At 38.3% G+C, this 13718-nt stretch overlaps 1 protein-coding gene across 1 annotated transcript in view; it reads right to left on the bottom strand.

Annotated features, from left to right (window-relative positions):
- Positions 1-13718, bottom strand: part of LOC138022884 (receptor-type tyrosine-protein phosphatase S-like) — a 72250-nt gene that overhangs the window by 43628 nt on the left and 14904 nt on the right. Inside the window, exons 8-10 of the mRNA XM_068869887.1 lie at positions 8155-8296; positions 7330-7677; positions 1-250 (exon numbers count right to left, since the gene is read on the bottom strand). The exon at positions 1-250 is cut by the window's left edge and continues 26 nt beyond it. Of these exons, the coding sequence (XP_068725988.1) occupies positions 1-250; positions 7330-7677; positions 8155-8296 (740 nt within the window). The remainder of the gene's footprint in view (positions 251-7329; positions 7678-8154; positions 8297-13718) is intronic.

The raw sequence follows: 13718 nt of genomic DNA on the forward strand, positions 1-13718 counted from the left end.
TTAACACTCCAGAATCCACCCCCCAAGACACTTGAAGCCTTGATTTTGACAGTGTAGGATGTGTAAGGCTTGAGATTTGGCAACTGTGTACTCGATGAACTTCCTGGCAGTTCTCCAAAAACATGTGTTCCGTACTGCAGAGCAAAGCTATTCACTGGTGCTTCATCTACTCCAGGGGTGTAACTCCATGTTACTAATGCTGTTCTTGCTCCAATTGAAGTGACACCAACAGATGGCTTTCCTGGAACCTCTAAATACAGCAACAGAAAAAATGTTCATGCAAACAAACTTTACAACACTCCACAAACTGTTAACCTTCTTCATCCTAGGACCGCACTGAGATGGAAATACACAGAGCAAAAAACACTGGTAAAAATCCACAACAAAAGGATGGCAAGATAATTAAATTTCTTTCATGTTTGTGATCAATATTGTCCTGGCTAAATGTTGGAACACTTTTTGCCCACATTTGCTTGGGGGTAAACCAGTGTTTTTTCCTCGTGTTTTCTCACAATTGACAAGATTTAAGCTCATTTACCCTTCCATTTGAAACCTGTTGTCTGCTCGTTTCTTTGAGTAAGCACTTGTTTCCATATCTCAAACCGCCCTCTCCCTTTTCACTTACAGTACACTTACATGAAATTTCTAAGTTTCTTGACTCAGAGACTTAGTTTCTGCTCAACCAATTTCGTCAAAGTGCAAGTGTCTTCAATTTTAAAGTGAAAATTAAATTATGTTATGAGTAGGAATCGATCCCAGAGCGCTAAATTTGTAGACTCCTATCCTATCCACTAGACAACAGAGGATTCACTGCAAGCAATCGGACTAATTTAACTACTGTAGCAAAAACTCTAACCCGAAAAATAAGTTAACCATTAACTCTAATCACTATTTTAAGTGCTTAACCCTAACCAGTATGGTCAGTCCTTAACCCTAAGCTGTATTTTCAGTTCATATATATATATGCAATTACTTTGTGTAGGCAACACAAGGTATCCAAGGGCGGTTTGAGATATGGAAACAAGTGTTAATCGTTTCTTTGAACAGTAGCCATCTTTCAATTCACCACAAATTCAAGGGATATTACATGGAATACAAAACTAAATTCCCATGTGCATACACCTTTTTGCAGATACGGCGGCCATTTTGATTTCTATTGTTTCGAAAGACATTATGTGATTCTCAGGGGGCAAATTAATATGTATTTGCCCCCTGGGCATCCCATAATACATATTTAAAACAATAAATTTCAAAATGGCCACCGTACCTGCAAAAACGTCTATGGAAGGTTGTCAAAAATAGGCCCCTCAGGGGACATGTGCTTACGGGTAACAAATGTTACACCATTAACATTGTCTTTGTTTTTGTAATGGGCGTTGACAATGAATGCTTGCAATGCATGAAGAGCCATTATTCGATTAAAAGCCACTTGGTACTAAAAAAGTGAAAAAAGCAATAAGTATTTTCTAAACCTGGAAACGCACAAAAAAGCTAAAAGCTCTGTTCGCAGTCTTTAACAATGAAGGGGTGCTAATTACAGATCCTAAAAACATTCTACAGGAGATACAAAATTTTTATTCAAATCTTTCTAAACGTGATCCTCTCACACCATCAGAAGATATGTTAAACTCTTTTTTGAATAATTCTGAAATGCCGAAACTCACTAATAATGAGGCTCGAATCTGTGATGGAAAATTAACAGTTGACGAGTGTTACCTATTCGAAAGCAACAAGTCACCAGCCAATGATGGATTAACGGCTGAAGTCTATAGAGCTTTTTGTCACACTTTAGGAAATCTGATGCTAGACAGTTTAAATTATTCTTATGATTATGGAGAGTTGTCAAATTCCCAGAAGGAAGCCATTATTACCTTAATTGACAAAAAGGATAACCACAAACGGGATTTATCGAATTGGAGACCAATCTCACTTATCAATGTGGACGTAAAAATAGGGTCAAAAGCTATTTCTAAAAGATTAGAGAGTGTCTTACCAAATATTATACATTATAATCAATGTGCATATGTTAAGGGAAGAACTATTTTTGATGCAGTCAGAACGATAGAAGACATCATGGAATTCTCAGAAAGGTATGATCTTGAGGGGAGAATGATTTGTATAGATTTCAAAAAAGCCTTCGATACTGTCAGTAGAGACTTTCTATTTCGCGCTCTACCCTCTTTTGGTTTTGGTCCATCATTTTTGCAATGGATTCATACATTTTACAACAATATCTCAAGTTGTGTCATAAACAATGGTTTTTCTACTCAACCCTTTGTAGTTGAAAGGGGAGTGAGACAAGGAGACCCCCTCTCTGCTTACCTGTTCATCATAGTGCTAGAAATTCTTTGTATTAGTGTACGCAGTAGTAAAGATATTTGTGGTATTAAGGTAGACAATGAAGAGCTCAGATTAAGCCTTTTTCGCAGATGATCTAACTGGTTTTTTGAAAGATAATCTTTCGCTTGTGAACTTTCTTAAGCTTATAGAAGATTACGGAATTTGTTCAGGCCTGAAGATCAACCACGATAAATCAGAAATAATGCTACTAGGCAACTGCTCTTCTACTCTACAACAAGACAACTCCGTTTCATGCAACTTAAAAATTAAAAAAGTTGTTAAAATTCTAGGAGTGCACTTCACCTATGACCTTCGAGCGGAACAAAAATTAAATGTTGATGATCTAATTAGTTCCATTCAACAAAAACTACGAATTTGGAGGTGGAGAGACTTGACTATTATAGGAAGAATTCAAATTGCCAAAACCTTTATTATTCCTATTTTCCTATACCGCGCAAGTTTGATATCAGTAAATAGGGAATTTGTGAAAGATGTAAACAAAATTATTTTCGATTTTATCTGGAAGGGGAAGGACAAAATCAAACGCGCTGCTCTTATTAGTGATATTGAAGATGGGGGACTTAAAGCCCCACACCTAGATTCTATAATAGAGACTCGGAGAATCCTTTGTTGCAAAAATTTGCCAAGTGATCAACCAAGCAATTGGAAAAAAATCCTACTGCACTATCTTGAACCTGTAGGGGGGAAACTTATCTTATGTTGCGATTTCGACTTAAAGAAACTGCCTGTGAAGCTTCCAGCATTTTATGAAGAATGCTTTAAAAGTTTCGCAAAATGTTCCACAGCAAACCACACGAGTGTACAGGATAAAAAAAGAGAAGATCTTTCAAAAGCTATTGTGTGGAATAATAAATTCATTTGCATCGGCGGCAAATCTGTTTATTTTAGAAATCTTGCAGAAAAGGGAATTCTTCTAATTCTTCGAATGGGGGATCTAATCTCCGACAATAATGAATTCATTGTTAAAAGTAATCACAGGTTGAGAAAATTAAATATCTCGCCATTAGATATATTTAGACTTATCTCTGTAATCGATGCCTTACCAGTTGAAATGGCGTAAATCATTAAACACGTTTGCTTCTACAGCTGACGAGCCTTTCAATTTGCATGATGAAATTAAATTAAGTTTTAACAACAAAAATGTTTTAATCGAAACAGTCGTTTCAAAGACCGTAAATATATAAAGAACGTCGAAATAGAATCATCATCCCACTAGCCTGCTTGCAGGCGGTAGTTGTTGTGTCGCCACGAAACACTATCAGACGCCATATTGGAAGAGCGTGGGATAGGTCTGGGCCCCGTGACAAAACGACGGGGAACCCGGCCCAGACCTAGCCGCGCGAATCCAAGATGGCGACCTCATTACGAATTCCGGGTTTTCGACCATCCAACCGCCTGCGTGCAGGCTATCATCCCACCGACTGCCCAACTGAATTTTAATACCCATTTTGTTAATGATGTTTTAGAATGGAAAGAGATTTACAGCTTGCCATTTCGTACTTCCTTGGACACAAAATCGCGTGAATTCCAATACAAATTACTTAACAGGTGTCTTGTCACAAATTCATTTTTAAACAAAATTGGTATTATTCCATCTCCGGCGTGTTTCCTTTGTGGTGAAATGAACGAATCCCTGGAGCATTTTTTCATTTGTTGTCGTTATACTAAAGATTTCTGGGCTGAGGTTATAAAATGGTTTAATAATCAAAGGGTAAAGATAGAACACCTTTCTGACAAAGATATAATGTTTGGTATTTTAAGATGCGAAGACGAATTATTTATTAATCATACTTTAATAATTGCTAAACAGTATTAATATTCTTGTCGACAGAACAAGTCTCTTCCTTCAATTAAAGTGTTTAACTCGAAAATTAAAATGATTCACCAGCTTGAGACACTGATCGCAAAATCAAATAATAAACTAAAAGCTCACAATATGAAATGGGCCAAGTACAAAAAGAACTAGATGTATATAGAATCTCGTGTTGTTGCTGTCTGTCTGTTAATGTGAATTATGTTTGTTTGTGGAAAAATGTATGTAACTTCAAATCAATAAAAAATTAATACAATAAAAAAAATAAAATAAAATAAAAATGAAGAGCATTGCAATTAAGTTTTTCCGCAGATAAATGTGGCTACTGTAACAGTTACAAAAACTGATTGAATTTCGAAGGAAGAATGGATGCATTTATAGAGAAAAATGTAGAAAAAACGAAATAATGAACAAGAGGTAGTAAAGTGTGCAAAGAGTCGTGATGGAATCAGGCAGTAAGTGATCTGTTTGAAAATCAAGGTCAATTCAGAGTTCCTTTCTTGGATTTGTTTTTTATTTTTTCACTCAAGAAGAGCACTGGTAATTCTCAAGGTTTAATACGTTTGTCAAATAATTCTGTATCACGGGCGATGTGCAAAGAGAGAAAACAAATTATGAGCACGTCACTTGATAGCATCAGTTAGCTTCATGTGCATGAGCGATGTTAATGCTTACCTACCAACCTTCCACGCGAAAATGTTTTGGCTTGGATGAAAATCAAAATATTTTCCCCGGAAAATTATTTAAAGGTAATTTTGTGACCTTTCTGATCTTGGTTTTAATTAGCTACCAAAATTAGATTATCACATTTCAAATTCAAGTTCTTTTACCATCTCAGCAACTCTCAGTCTACAAAGAATTTTCATCTAAAAGGAAGTTTACTTCTACCCGTCAGGAATTCATATTTTAAATTTCTGCAAAATTTTGGCATTAATTAAACATCTGGATCTCAACATGCCAAAAACATGTACATCCCGTCTATTGGCACATGTCAAAGTATAAAGTTGTTTACAGGACAAAAAATTACCTTGCCTAAAAACCCACTCTAATGTCGTCTTGCTTCAACTAGCTACCACCATAAGTTAGTTTACGCATCTCGGCAGGTGTCAATATGCCAGCCTGAGAAGTCTAACCTCTACCTGTGAGGAATTGATATTTTAAATTTCAGCAAAACAAAAAAAATGGTCAGTTGATTATGATTTTTTGGCATAAGAGATCTCAACATGACAAAAATATGCACATCGCGTCGGCAAGTGTCAGAAAGCAAGTTCCCTTTCATGACAACTGATGAGACTTTTACAAAATGTTTCAAAATTCGAAAATATCAGACATCTTACTGGAATATCAACATGAAAGCTCATTGAGGAGGTTTTATGGGCATTTTGACCCCAAATTAAAGGCTGTTTTTCCGCTCAAATCCTACCGGCTTCCACAACAGGTTTGCCAATCAAATTATCATGCGATTGTCGAAATCTTGCCATAAATTCTCTAAAATTTCTCTTTCATAAGGAAAATTAAGAAAGGATAAGGCAACAAGTAGCAAACAGAATAAACGTAAAGTGGACATCAATTTTTAAAACTGAATAAAGACCTCATTAGTTTAGTGATTCATGCACACGATCTTACACTCATTAACTCACTCACTCACTCACTCAGACAACCCCGATGACATTGTGCGTTACGGGCTAGGCCGTAAGCATAAAAATGGTAGAGCAGAAAACACTGACCCCTAGTCCATGGACTACCCCGATGGACTGCCCCAAAAATACTATTTCAAGTAAGCACTATTGGTTGTAAGCAGCGTCACAACAATTATTTGTGCTGTAACTTAACATATACTTCCGGTCACATGACTTATTGGTGCTTCGTTGTATTTGGGAGCAGCCATATTTGTGTGTGCTGTGTTCTGTTAGTCAATAAACATGATATTAGTGCTACGCCTAAACATCTATTTTAAACAGCATTGGTCAACAGTATTTAAGTCTAAGTGCCCATTTTAAAAAGGTTAGCTTTCAATAATAATTGTTGCACCGGTTTCACATCACTTACATGAAGTAATCAGCAATCAGAACAATTATTGAAAGCTATAACCTTATTAAAATGGGTGCTTACACTTAAATACTGTTGACCAATGCTGTTTAAAATGTTTAGGCTTAGCACTAATTGTGATGCTGCTTACAACTAATAGCACTCACTTGAAATAGTATTTTTGAGGTATACAAAAATTTTGGTTTTATCAACGGAGTTGACAATGTAAATTGGCCACCGTACAGAGATTCTAAAAGCTGAAGTTTCGAGAGTTAGCCCTTTCTCAGAGCGAATTATTGAAAGCTATAACCTTATTAAAATGGGTGCTTACACTTAAATACTGTTGACCAATGCTGTTTAAAATGTTTAGGCTTAGCACTAATTGTGATGCTGCTTATACGCCCAATAGTACTTTAGTACTTGAAATAGTATTTTTGGGGTAGTCTGTCAGGTAGTCAATGGACTAGGGTCAGTGTTTTCTACTCTCCCGTCAAAAATGGCGGCTGGAGCAGAAACGAAAAGCTCCTCAAGGTAAATTAAGTTCTTTCTTCACCCTGGAAAAGAGACACAAGAGTGTTAGTAATTTGGAAGAAGAATTAATTCCAGTTGTGGCAAACGACACAAGGTCTGTCAACATTGTCTGGTTCAAAACACTGAACCAGGTTTTGATCCAACGTAGCTGAAGGACTTCCCTCTGCTTCAAAAGACTAATGAAGACAATAATTGTGACAGGAGGTTAACAGTTGCTTGCTAGATAGCATTAGGTCAGAATGGCCCCTGGCCTTCCCAAATCCTGGGCAGAACAAAGTATTGGATGCATGGATAACCTTCATAATTTTTTAAATATATTTGCCACTGAAATAACCTAAAAAGGTTACATAGCCACCGACGCTAAATCATATTAAACAGTAAATAAAAGAATAATAAATTACTTTAGTAGCCATTTAGCTGGTTCTTTTACTGTGTTTTTCTGAACGGAAAATAAAAAACAAAAACAAGAAAAAGAAAAAAGGGTCCAAAAAATTATTTCATGAAAATGCAACATTATAAAAGATCTGTAAAAGCTCAAGCCCCTTCCTGGGGTGACAATTAGGCATGCATCCTCTGTACAAAACAATTTTACTTACGTAAAGTGACAGTAACAGTTGAATTTCCCTGACTTTTAATGTAAGGTGAACCAGCAGCCGTTTCAAGTGATGCAGAACACTGGTAGATTGCATGGCACTGAACCTCACGCCCTGATGAACTCAATCTTGCACATCGATAATTATTGTTGATATCGCTAGCATTGCTGTATTTTATTGTCAGAGATGAACTTGAATCATCCAACTTGACTCCATCTTTTCTCCATTTATATGATATTGCATGAGGCTGTTTTTTGCTAGATTTGGTGACACAATTCAGTGTGACAGTTGCGCTATGTTCAGCTAACAAAGTCGCATCATCAACATGCACAAAAAGGAATGCAACTTGAACTGAAAAACAACAACAATATACATGTATATGGCTTTACTTCTTGTTGTTTTGCTTGCTGTATCTAAAACATTAGGCCAAAACTGTCGGTTCCAATAACAGATCAAACACAGTCATCCTATGCTGTGGCAACTAAAACAATGATGGTTAATTCTTTGTTGAAATTGCAAAGATATTGATTTACCTAATCATGCACACCATAAATGACTTATTGACTGGATCACTGACTAATTGACCACCCCTCTAATAAACCAATAGACTGACTGCATAAGTGGATCACTGACTGAACTGCCCGATGTGGAATTACCAATTGGACAACCAACTGACAAGCCCATTTACAAGTGGACTTGATGATTGGTACAGAATACCTTAAATTTCCAAACGCTGCACATGGTTTTATAATAACTTATTAAAAGTAGTGCTAAGTTCAATAATAATTATCTTATTCTTTTAAACACGACAGAATGAGCAGCACTTACAATCTTTACAACCAAACAACTCCACTCTCATACAAAGTCCACCATAGTAGGTCTTTGGAAGAATTCTGACAAACTGAGCCGCGAATGCTAAAGAAAACCACTGAACAACGACCGAACGTTTGTCAATGTTTCCAATTAAATCCTGCAAAATGAAGCAAAACCAAATAGGACACACATGAATAGGTATCCTTGTGGCCCAACATGACCATCTTATGTTTTATTGAAACAATGAAATGGCCTGTATTTTTTTGTCATCTGCAAGTGAAATTTTGTTTACTTTAATTGGAAACTTGTGTGTCTTTAGACAGGTTTTCAGTTGAGTTTTAGTAATTACCAGTTTGTCATTGTACGACTTTTTCAATGAAAGAAAAGCAAACCACTGCATGCACTCGTTTTCCCAGGCACTGAGCAAGCTATATTTTACTTCAATCCACCATGTGCATAAATGTTGCAATTGGTGCCCCATTATGAGCTGAAAACCAATGTCATGTTAGGTTAAGATTAGTTACTAGAAAATCATTGAGAAAAGAATGTAATTTTTAATTGAAGAATTATCAAAACTATTGCTGTTTTTGTTGAAAATGCACTAAATTCCTAAACCTCAACCAAATTCAAACAACAACAAACTCTCTCAAAGAATCAAACAAATAGCACATATGTCGTGGGAAAGTGTAATGCTGAAATAGGGTGTCCCAGATATCAAGGTGCTTCAACTGACAGCCAGGTCAGCCTCCACGCAGACACTGATAAACAATGGAAAGTGGAGAGTTGAAGGGAGTACAGTGAAAATGCCATCAAGAATGGAAAACCCTGTATAATTCTACAATCATGTTACAGTGCATTTCACAAAACGTTTGACAGTTGACTTGCGAAGTTCGTTGTGAATTTCATAAGTTTGCTCCCGAACTTGAGAATTTCATTACGTAACTGTCAATCAAATGGAGAACTTTGAAACGAACTTGGGAATTTTGCGCCAAACTTCAAATTTGTGGGAATGAACACTGAACACTCATCACAAAAATGTGTTGTCCGCGCAAGCTGCTAAATACTGTAAAAGAATATTTTCATTTTCAAGAGTCAGTGATTCCTATGGAATAACGCTGAATTTCTTGAAAGAATTTAAACCAAGATCTTGCAATACGCTGCGGCTGAATGCACAAGACGGGACATTTCTGGGCAAACATTGGAACATTATTCTTTACCAGTTTGTTTTGGATTTCACTGCTGTAAATGCTGGGGTTGGTACATATTATGTACTTATTGACTGTGTGGCAGGGCCGGACAGGAAAATATTTGGCCCAAGGTCATGGCGTACGGACCGAGCGCAGCGAGGTCCATGCGCCATGACCATGGGCCAAATATTTTCCCGTCCGGCCCAACCTAACTCAGTCAATAAGCATTTTATCATATGACCACCGCGCTTTTTCTTTTTTTTCTTTTTTTCTATCTTGTTTGTACAACTATCAGACTTAAGCTCAAGAGACCACCAAGGCAAAAGAAATCAGGTCGGGTCAAATACGACACATCAAAGCTGAGAAACGAAAATACCCTGAAAGAATTCAAGGTTACCCCAAGGAATAGGTACCAGGTCTTACAACAAGAAGGCGGAGATTTAGAAGAAGATCAACACGAGGTGGAGAGAGATTTTGAGGTCATGCGGAAAGCGTATACCGAAGTAGCAGATACTGTTTTAGGTAAACCGAGGAAGAAGAAGAAACCTTGGATAAGCGGAGAGTCATGGCAGCTAGTAGATCAACGGGATGCCATCAACAAGAAGATTTTAAGCACTCATTCAGAAAGGGTGAAGAATCAACTAAGAGCAAAATATGCTGCGAAGAACAAGGAGGTGAAAAGGAGCGTCAAGTCTGATAAAAAGAAGTGGCTGACCAACATCGCTAGCCAAGCTGAAGAGGCTGCACGAAGCCAACACATGAAAACACTGTACTTGCTAACAAAGACACTTAGCAATGGCAGCCAGAGTCGTCAAAGCACTTCGGTGATGAACAAGCACGGAAACCTCCTCGCCAACAAAAAAGATATACAAGACCGATGGACAGAACACTTCAAAGAGGTACTGAACAGAGAACCACCACAAAATCCAATAACCATCATGGATGATGACGAAGAAGAGATCGATTTCCAGGAAGCAATAGAGGAGATCGCAGACACTGAGCCAACACTAGGCGAAGTAAAGGAGGCAGTTAGAAAATTGAAAAGTGGGAAAGCACCTGGCATCGATAACATCACCGCCGAGCTATTGAAGACGGACATAGAATTCTCAACAATAAAGATACATGAGCTGTTGTCGAAGGTATGGAAGTTGGAGGTTATTCCAGAGGCTTGGAGGAAAGGGTTGATAATCAAATTACCAAAGAAGGGTAACCTAAAGGACTGTAAAAACTCAAGAGGCATAACTCTATTGTCCATAGTTGAAAAAATTCTAGGTCGTATTGTTATTGACAGAGTGAGAAGTGGAGCAGACAAAAGACTCAGGCAGGAGCAAGCTGGTTATAGGCAAGGGAGAGGAACAACAGAGCAAGTCTTCATTCTGAGGAATATCATAGAGCAAGCAAACGAGTGGCAAGCAACTATATATGTGAACTTTATAGACTTTGAGAAAGCTTTCCACTCGGTACACCGGGACAGCCTATGGATTATCATGCGGAAGTATGGCATCCCCGAGAAGATCATAAGGATAATACAGCTGTTTTATGCGGATTTCCAATGTGCTGTAGAGAACCAAGGAGAGAGAGGTGAATGGTTCAATATTAAGACCGGTGTAAAACAAGGCTGCAACATGTCTGGATTCCTCTTTCTTATAGTGATGGACTGGATAATGAGAAGAACTGTTGGCAAGGGGAAAAACGGCATAAGATGGAGACTAACAACAAAACTGGATGACCTAGATTTTGCAGATGACGTAGCATTACTATCCTCGTCAAGAAATCAAATGCAAGAGAAAACCTCAAGGATGGACAGGGGAGCCAAAAGGGTCGGCCTAAAAATATTAAAACCTTGACAAGACCAACGTCATACGAATCAATGCGAAGAATCAAGTACCTATCAGCATGGTGGATAAAAACATCAAAGAAGTAGAAGAGTTTACCTATCTTGGTGCCAAAGTCAATAAAGAAGGAGGTGGGATGGAAGACTTACAGAACAGACTTTCAAAGGCAAGAGGGACATATATTAGGCTAATTAAGATCTGGAACTCCAAGAGCATCTCAAAGAGAACGAAGATGAAACTGTACAAGACCCTCGTCTTGCCTGTATTGATGTATGGATGTGAGACCTGGAAAATGACCAAGAGCGATGAACATGTTCTCAACGTGTTTCAAAACAAATGCCTCCGGAAGATTCACAACATACGTTGGCAAGATCACATCACCACCAAAGAGTTACTAGCCAGAGCGGAAATGTCACCAGTGAGTCAGGAAGTAAAGAGAAGAAGATGGAAGTTCATTGGCCACATTCTAAGGCAGGACAGAGCGAGCGATACAAGGACGGCGTTAAATTGGAGACCGGAGGGAAAAAGAAAGAGGGGTAGACCAAAGACAACGTGGAGAAGGACCGTTGAGAGGGAGATGAAAGACGGAGCCTGGGGTTCGTGGGAAGAGGTGCGGGGCGTTGCGGTAGACAGACAGACATGGAAAGCTTCTGTGGAGGCCCTATGTGCCACCTGGCACGCGGAGGATAGGTAACAGGTAAAGTTGTTTTAGCTCGCATCTCGCGCGCGTGCTTTTATTGCAAAACTATTGAGAAAATCCCCGTATGAGGGCCATACGCGATCCTAGCAGGGCCGGACGGCTTTTTCCGGACCCGCTCACGCCATCGCGTACGGCCCTCATACGGGGATTTTCTCAATAGGTTTGCAATGAAAGCGCGCGGGGCCGTACGGGTCATATGATAAGTAGTTTTACAACACTCCACATAATTATTCACATCATTCAGCACGCATTGACCGAGTGATATTTCTTAAATTCATTTGTTGTCTTCGATATTCCCTCTGCGAACGAAAATATCAACAATTTTGGGAATGGTTTTTTGGGAAGTCTCATTTCCTGTCCTATTCGAGATGGTCCTTTCCATATTCTAACCAGCTTTCAATAATTTTCTACCGAACAAAACTTGGAATTGCCTTTCCTTGCACGGTGAAGGCACTCATTTCAAAGCAACAACTGAGAGCATTGGTGAAATTACTTCGCCACATTGCCACGAAGTTCGACACGAAATTCCCAAGTTCGTTTCAAAGTTTGCCATTTGATTGACAGTTGCGTATTGAAATTCCCAAGTCCAAAGCGAACTTATGAAATTTACAACGAACTTCACAAATCGTCTGTCAAGAGTTTTGTGAAATGCGCTGTAAACACTAAAACTACTTGTAATCTCGGATCATTGAGGTGCGTTTGTCAATCACTTTGGAAGCAGAGCAGAAACGTAGGGAAAGAAACCTCAACCACTTACTGTATTTATTTTTCTAAAAGGTTGTTACAATTGGTTTCTGTAGTCAATCTTAGGGTTTACAAGAAGGTTTATATACAAAGTCAATCCTAATCAATCCTATATAACGTCAGTTCCAATAAGCGTAGTTTAAAATTAAGCCAATAGCTGTCAAGTCCAATCCAACGTTCCAAGGAGATAACCTTAGCACAGCTTGTGTTGAAGGCAAAAATTCGCCGATTGAATGGTGTTTAAAGCAATACTGTGGCAGACCTTTTCCACGGGTAAAGGGTAAAGAGTAACGAGTTAAAAAGGGTGAAGGGTGTGGGATTTAACATCACGCAAGGCAAATTCACAAGCGCTTTCTGGCTACATTTCATTGCGTGACAACGGAATGTAAGAAATTTAAAGAATGCGTATGGAGTGTAACTTTGATTGACATGCATCATGTAACGGGGGAGAGAGAGAGAACAAGGGCATTGTTCTGTCAATCGAAAGCGAGTGGATTTTTCTCTATATTGTGACGATTTCTTATTCAAATTGTGAACGAAGAACGCATACCGTCCTCAGAGAAAGTGAAGCAGCATAATTTTGCACAAAGGGTGAACGGTGAAGAGTAGACATTTCTTCTACCTAACCCAAGTGTCCACTCTGGGAAAAAATTATTGGGTTCCTTTGATGCACCATGATATCAAAGTGATATTTGATCAATGATCCTTTTTCGGATCATCCCAAAGAAACGCCAATTCTGAGTTGCTGTTCACCTCTTTTGTTTTTCAAAGCGAGTTCCCTTGTAAAACCATTGAAATGGTAATGGTTGAGCATTTTTATCCAATTCATTTGAATGGTTTTGCTGGAAGATTTGTCTTAAAGTGGAGCAAATAGGCTTTTTTTGCGGAAATGGGCTCTTGCAACGCACATGGTGATTAGCCAAGTTTTTGTCACTTAAGTTACATCTTGTTGGCTTGGGATAATACTTGATTTGCTGACCACCCAGGAACCCTCATATTGTTGACTTCTTTCTTCCGTTCTTTCTTAGATTTCATTCTTTTAGTTTACCAAAGAAGATATCGGATACATTATTGTGTTAAAAGTCCTTTATTCATTTGTTCGCATGGTCACCG

The sequence above is a fragment of the Montipora capricornis genome, chromosome 11, assembly GCF_036669925.1.
Source record: "Montipora capricornis isolate CH-2021 chromosome 11, ASM3666992v2, whole genome shotgun sequence".
NCBI classification, from domain to species: domain Eukaryota; kingdom Metazoa; phylum Cnidaria; class Anthozoa; order Scleractinia; family Acroporidae; genus Montipora; species Montipora capricornis.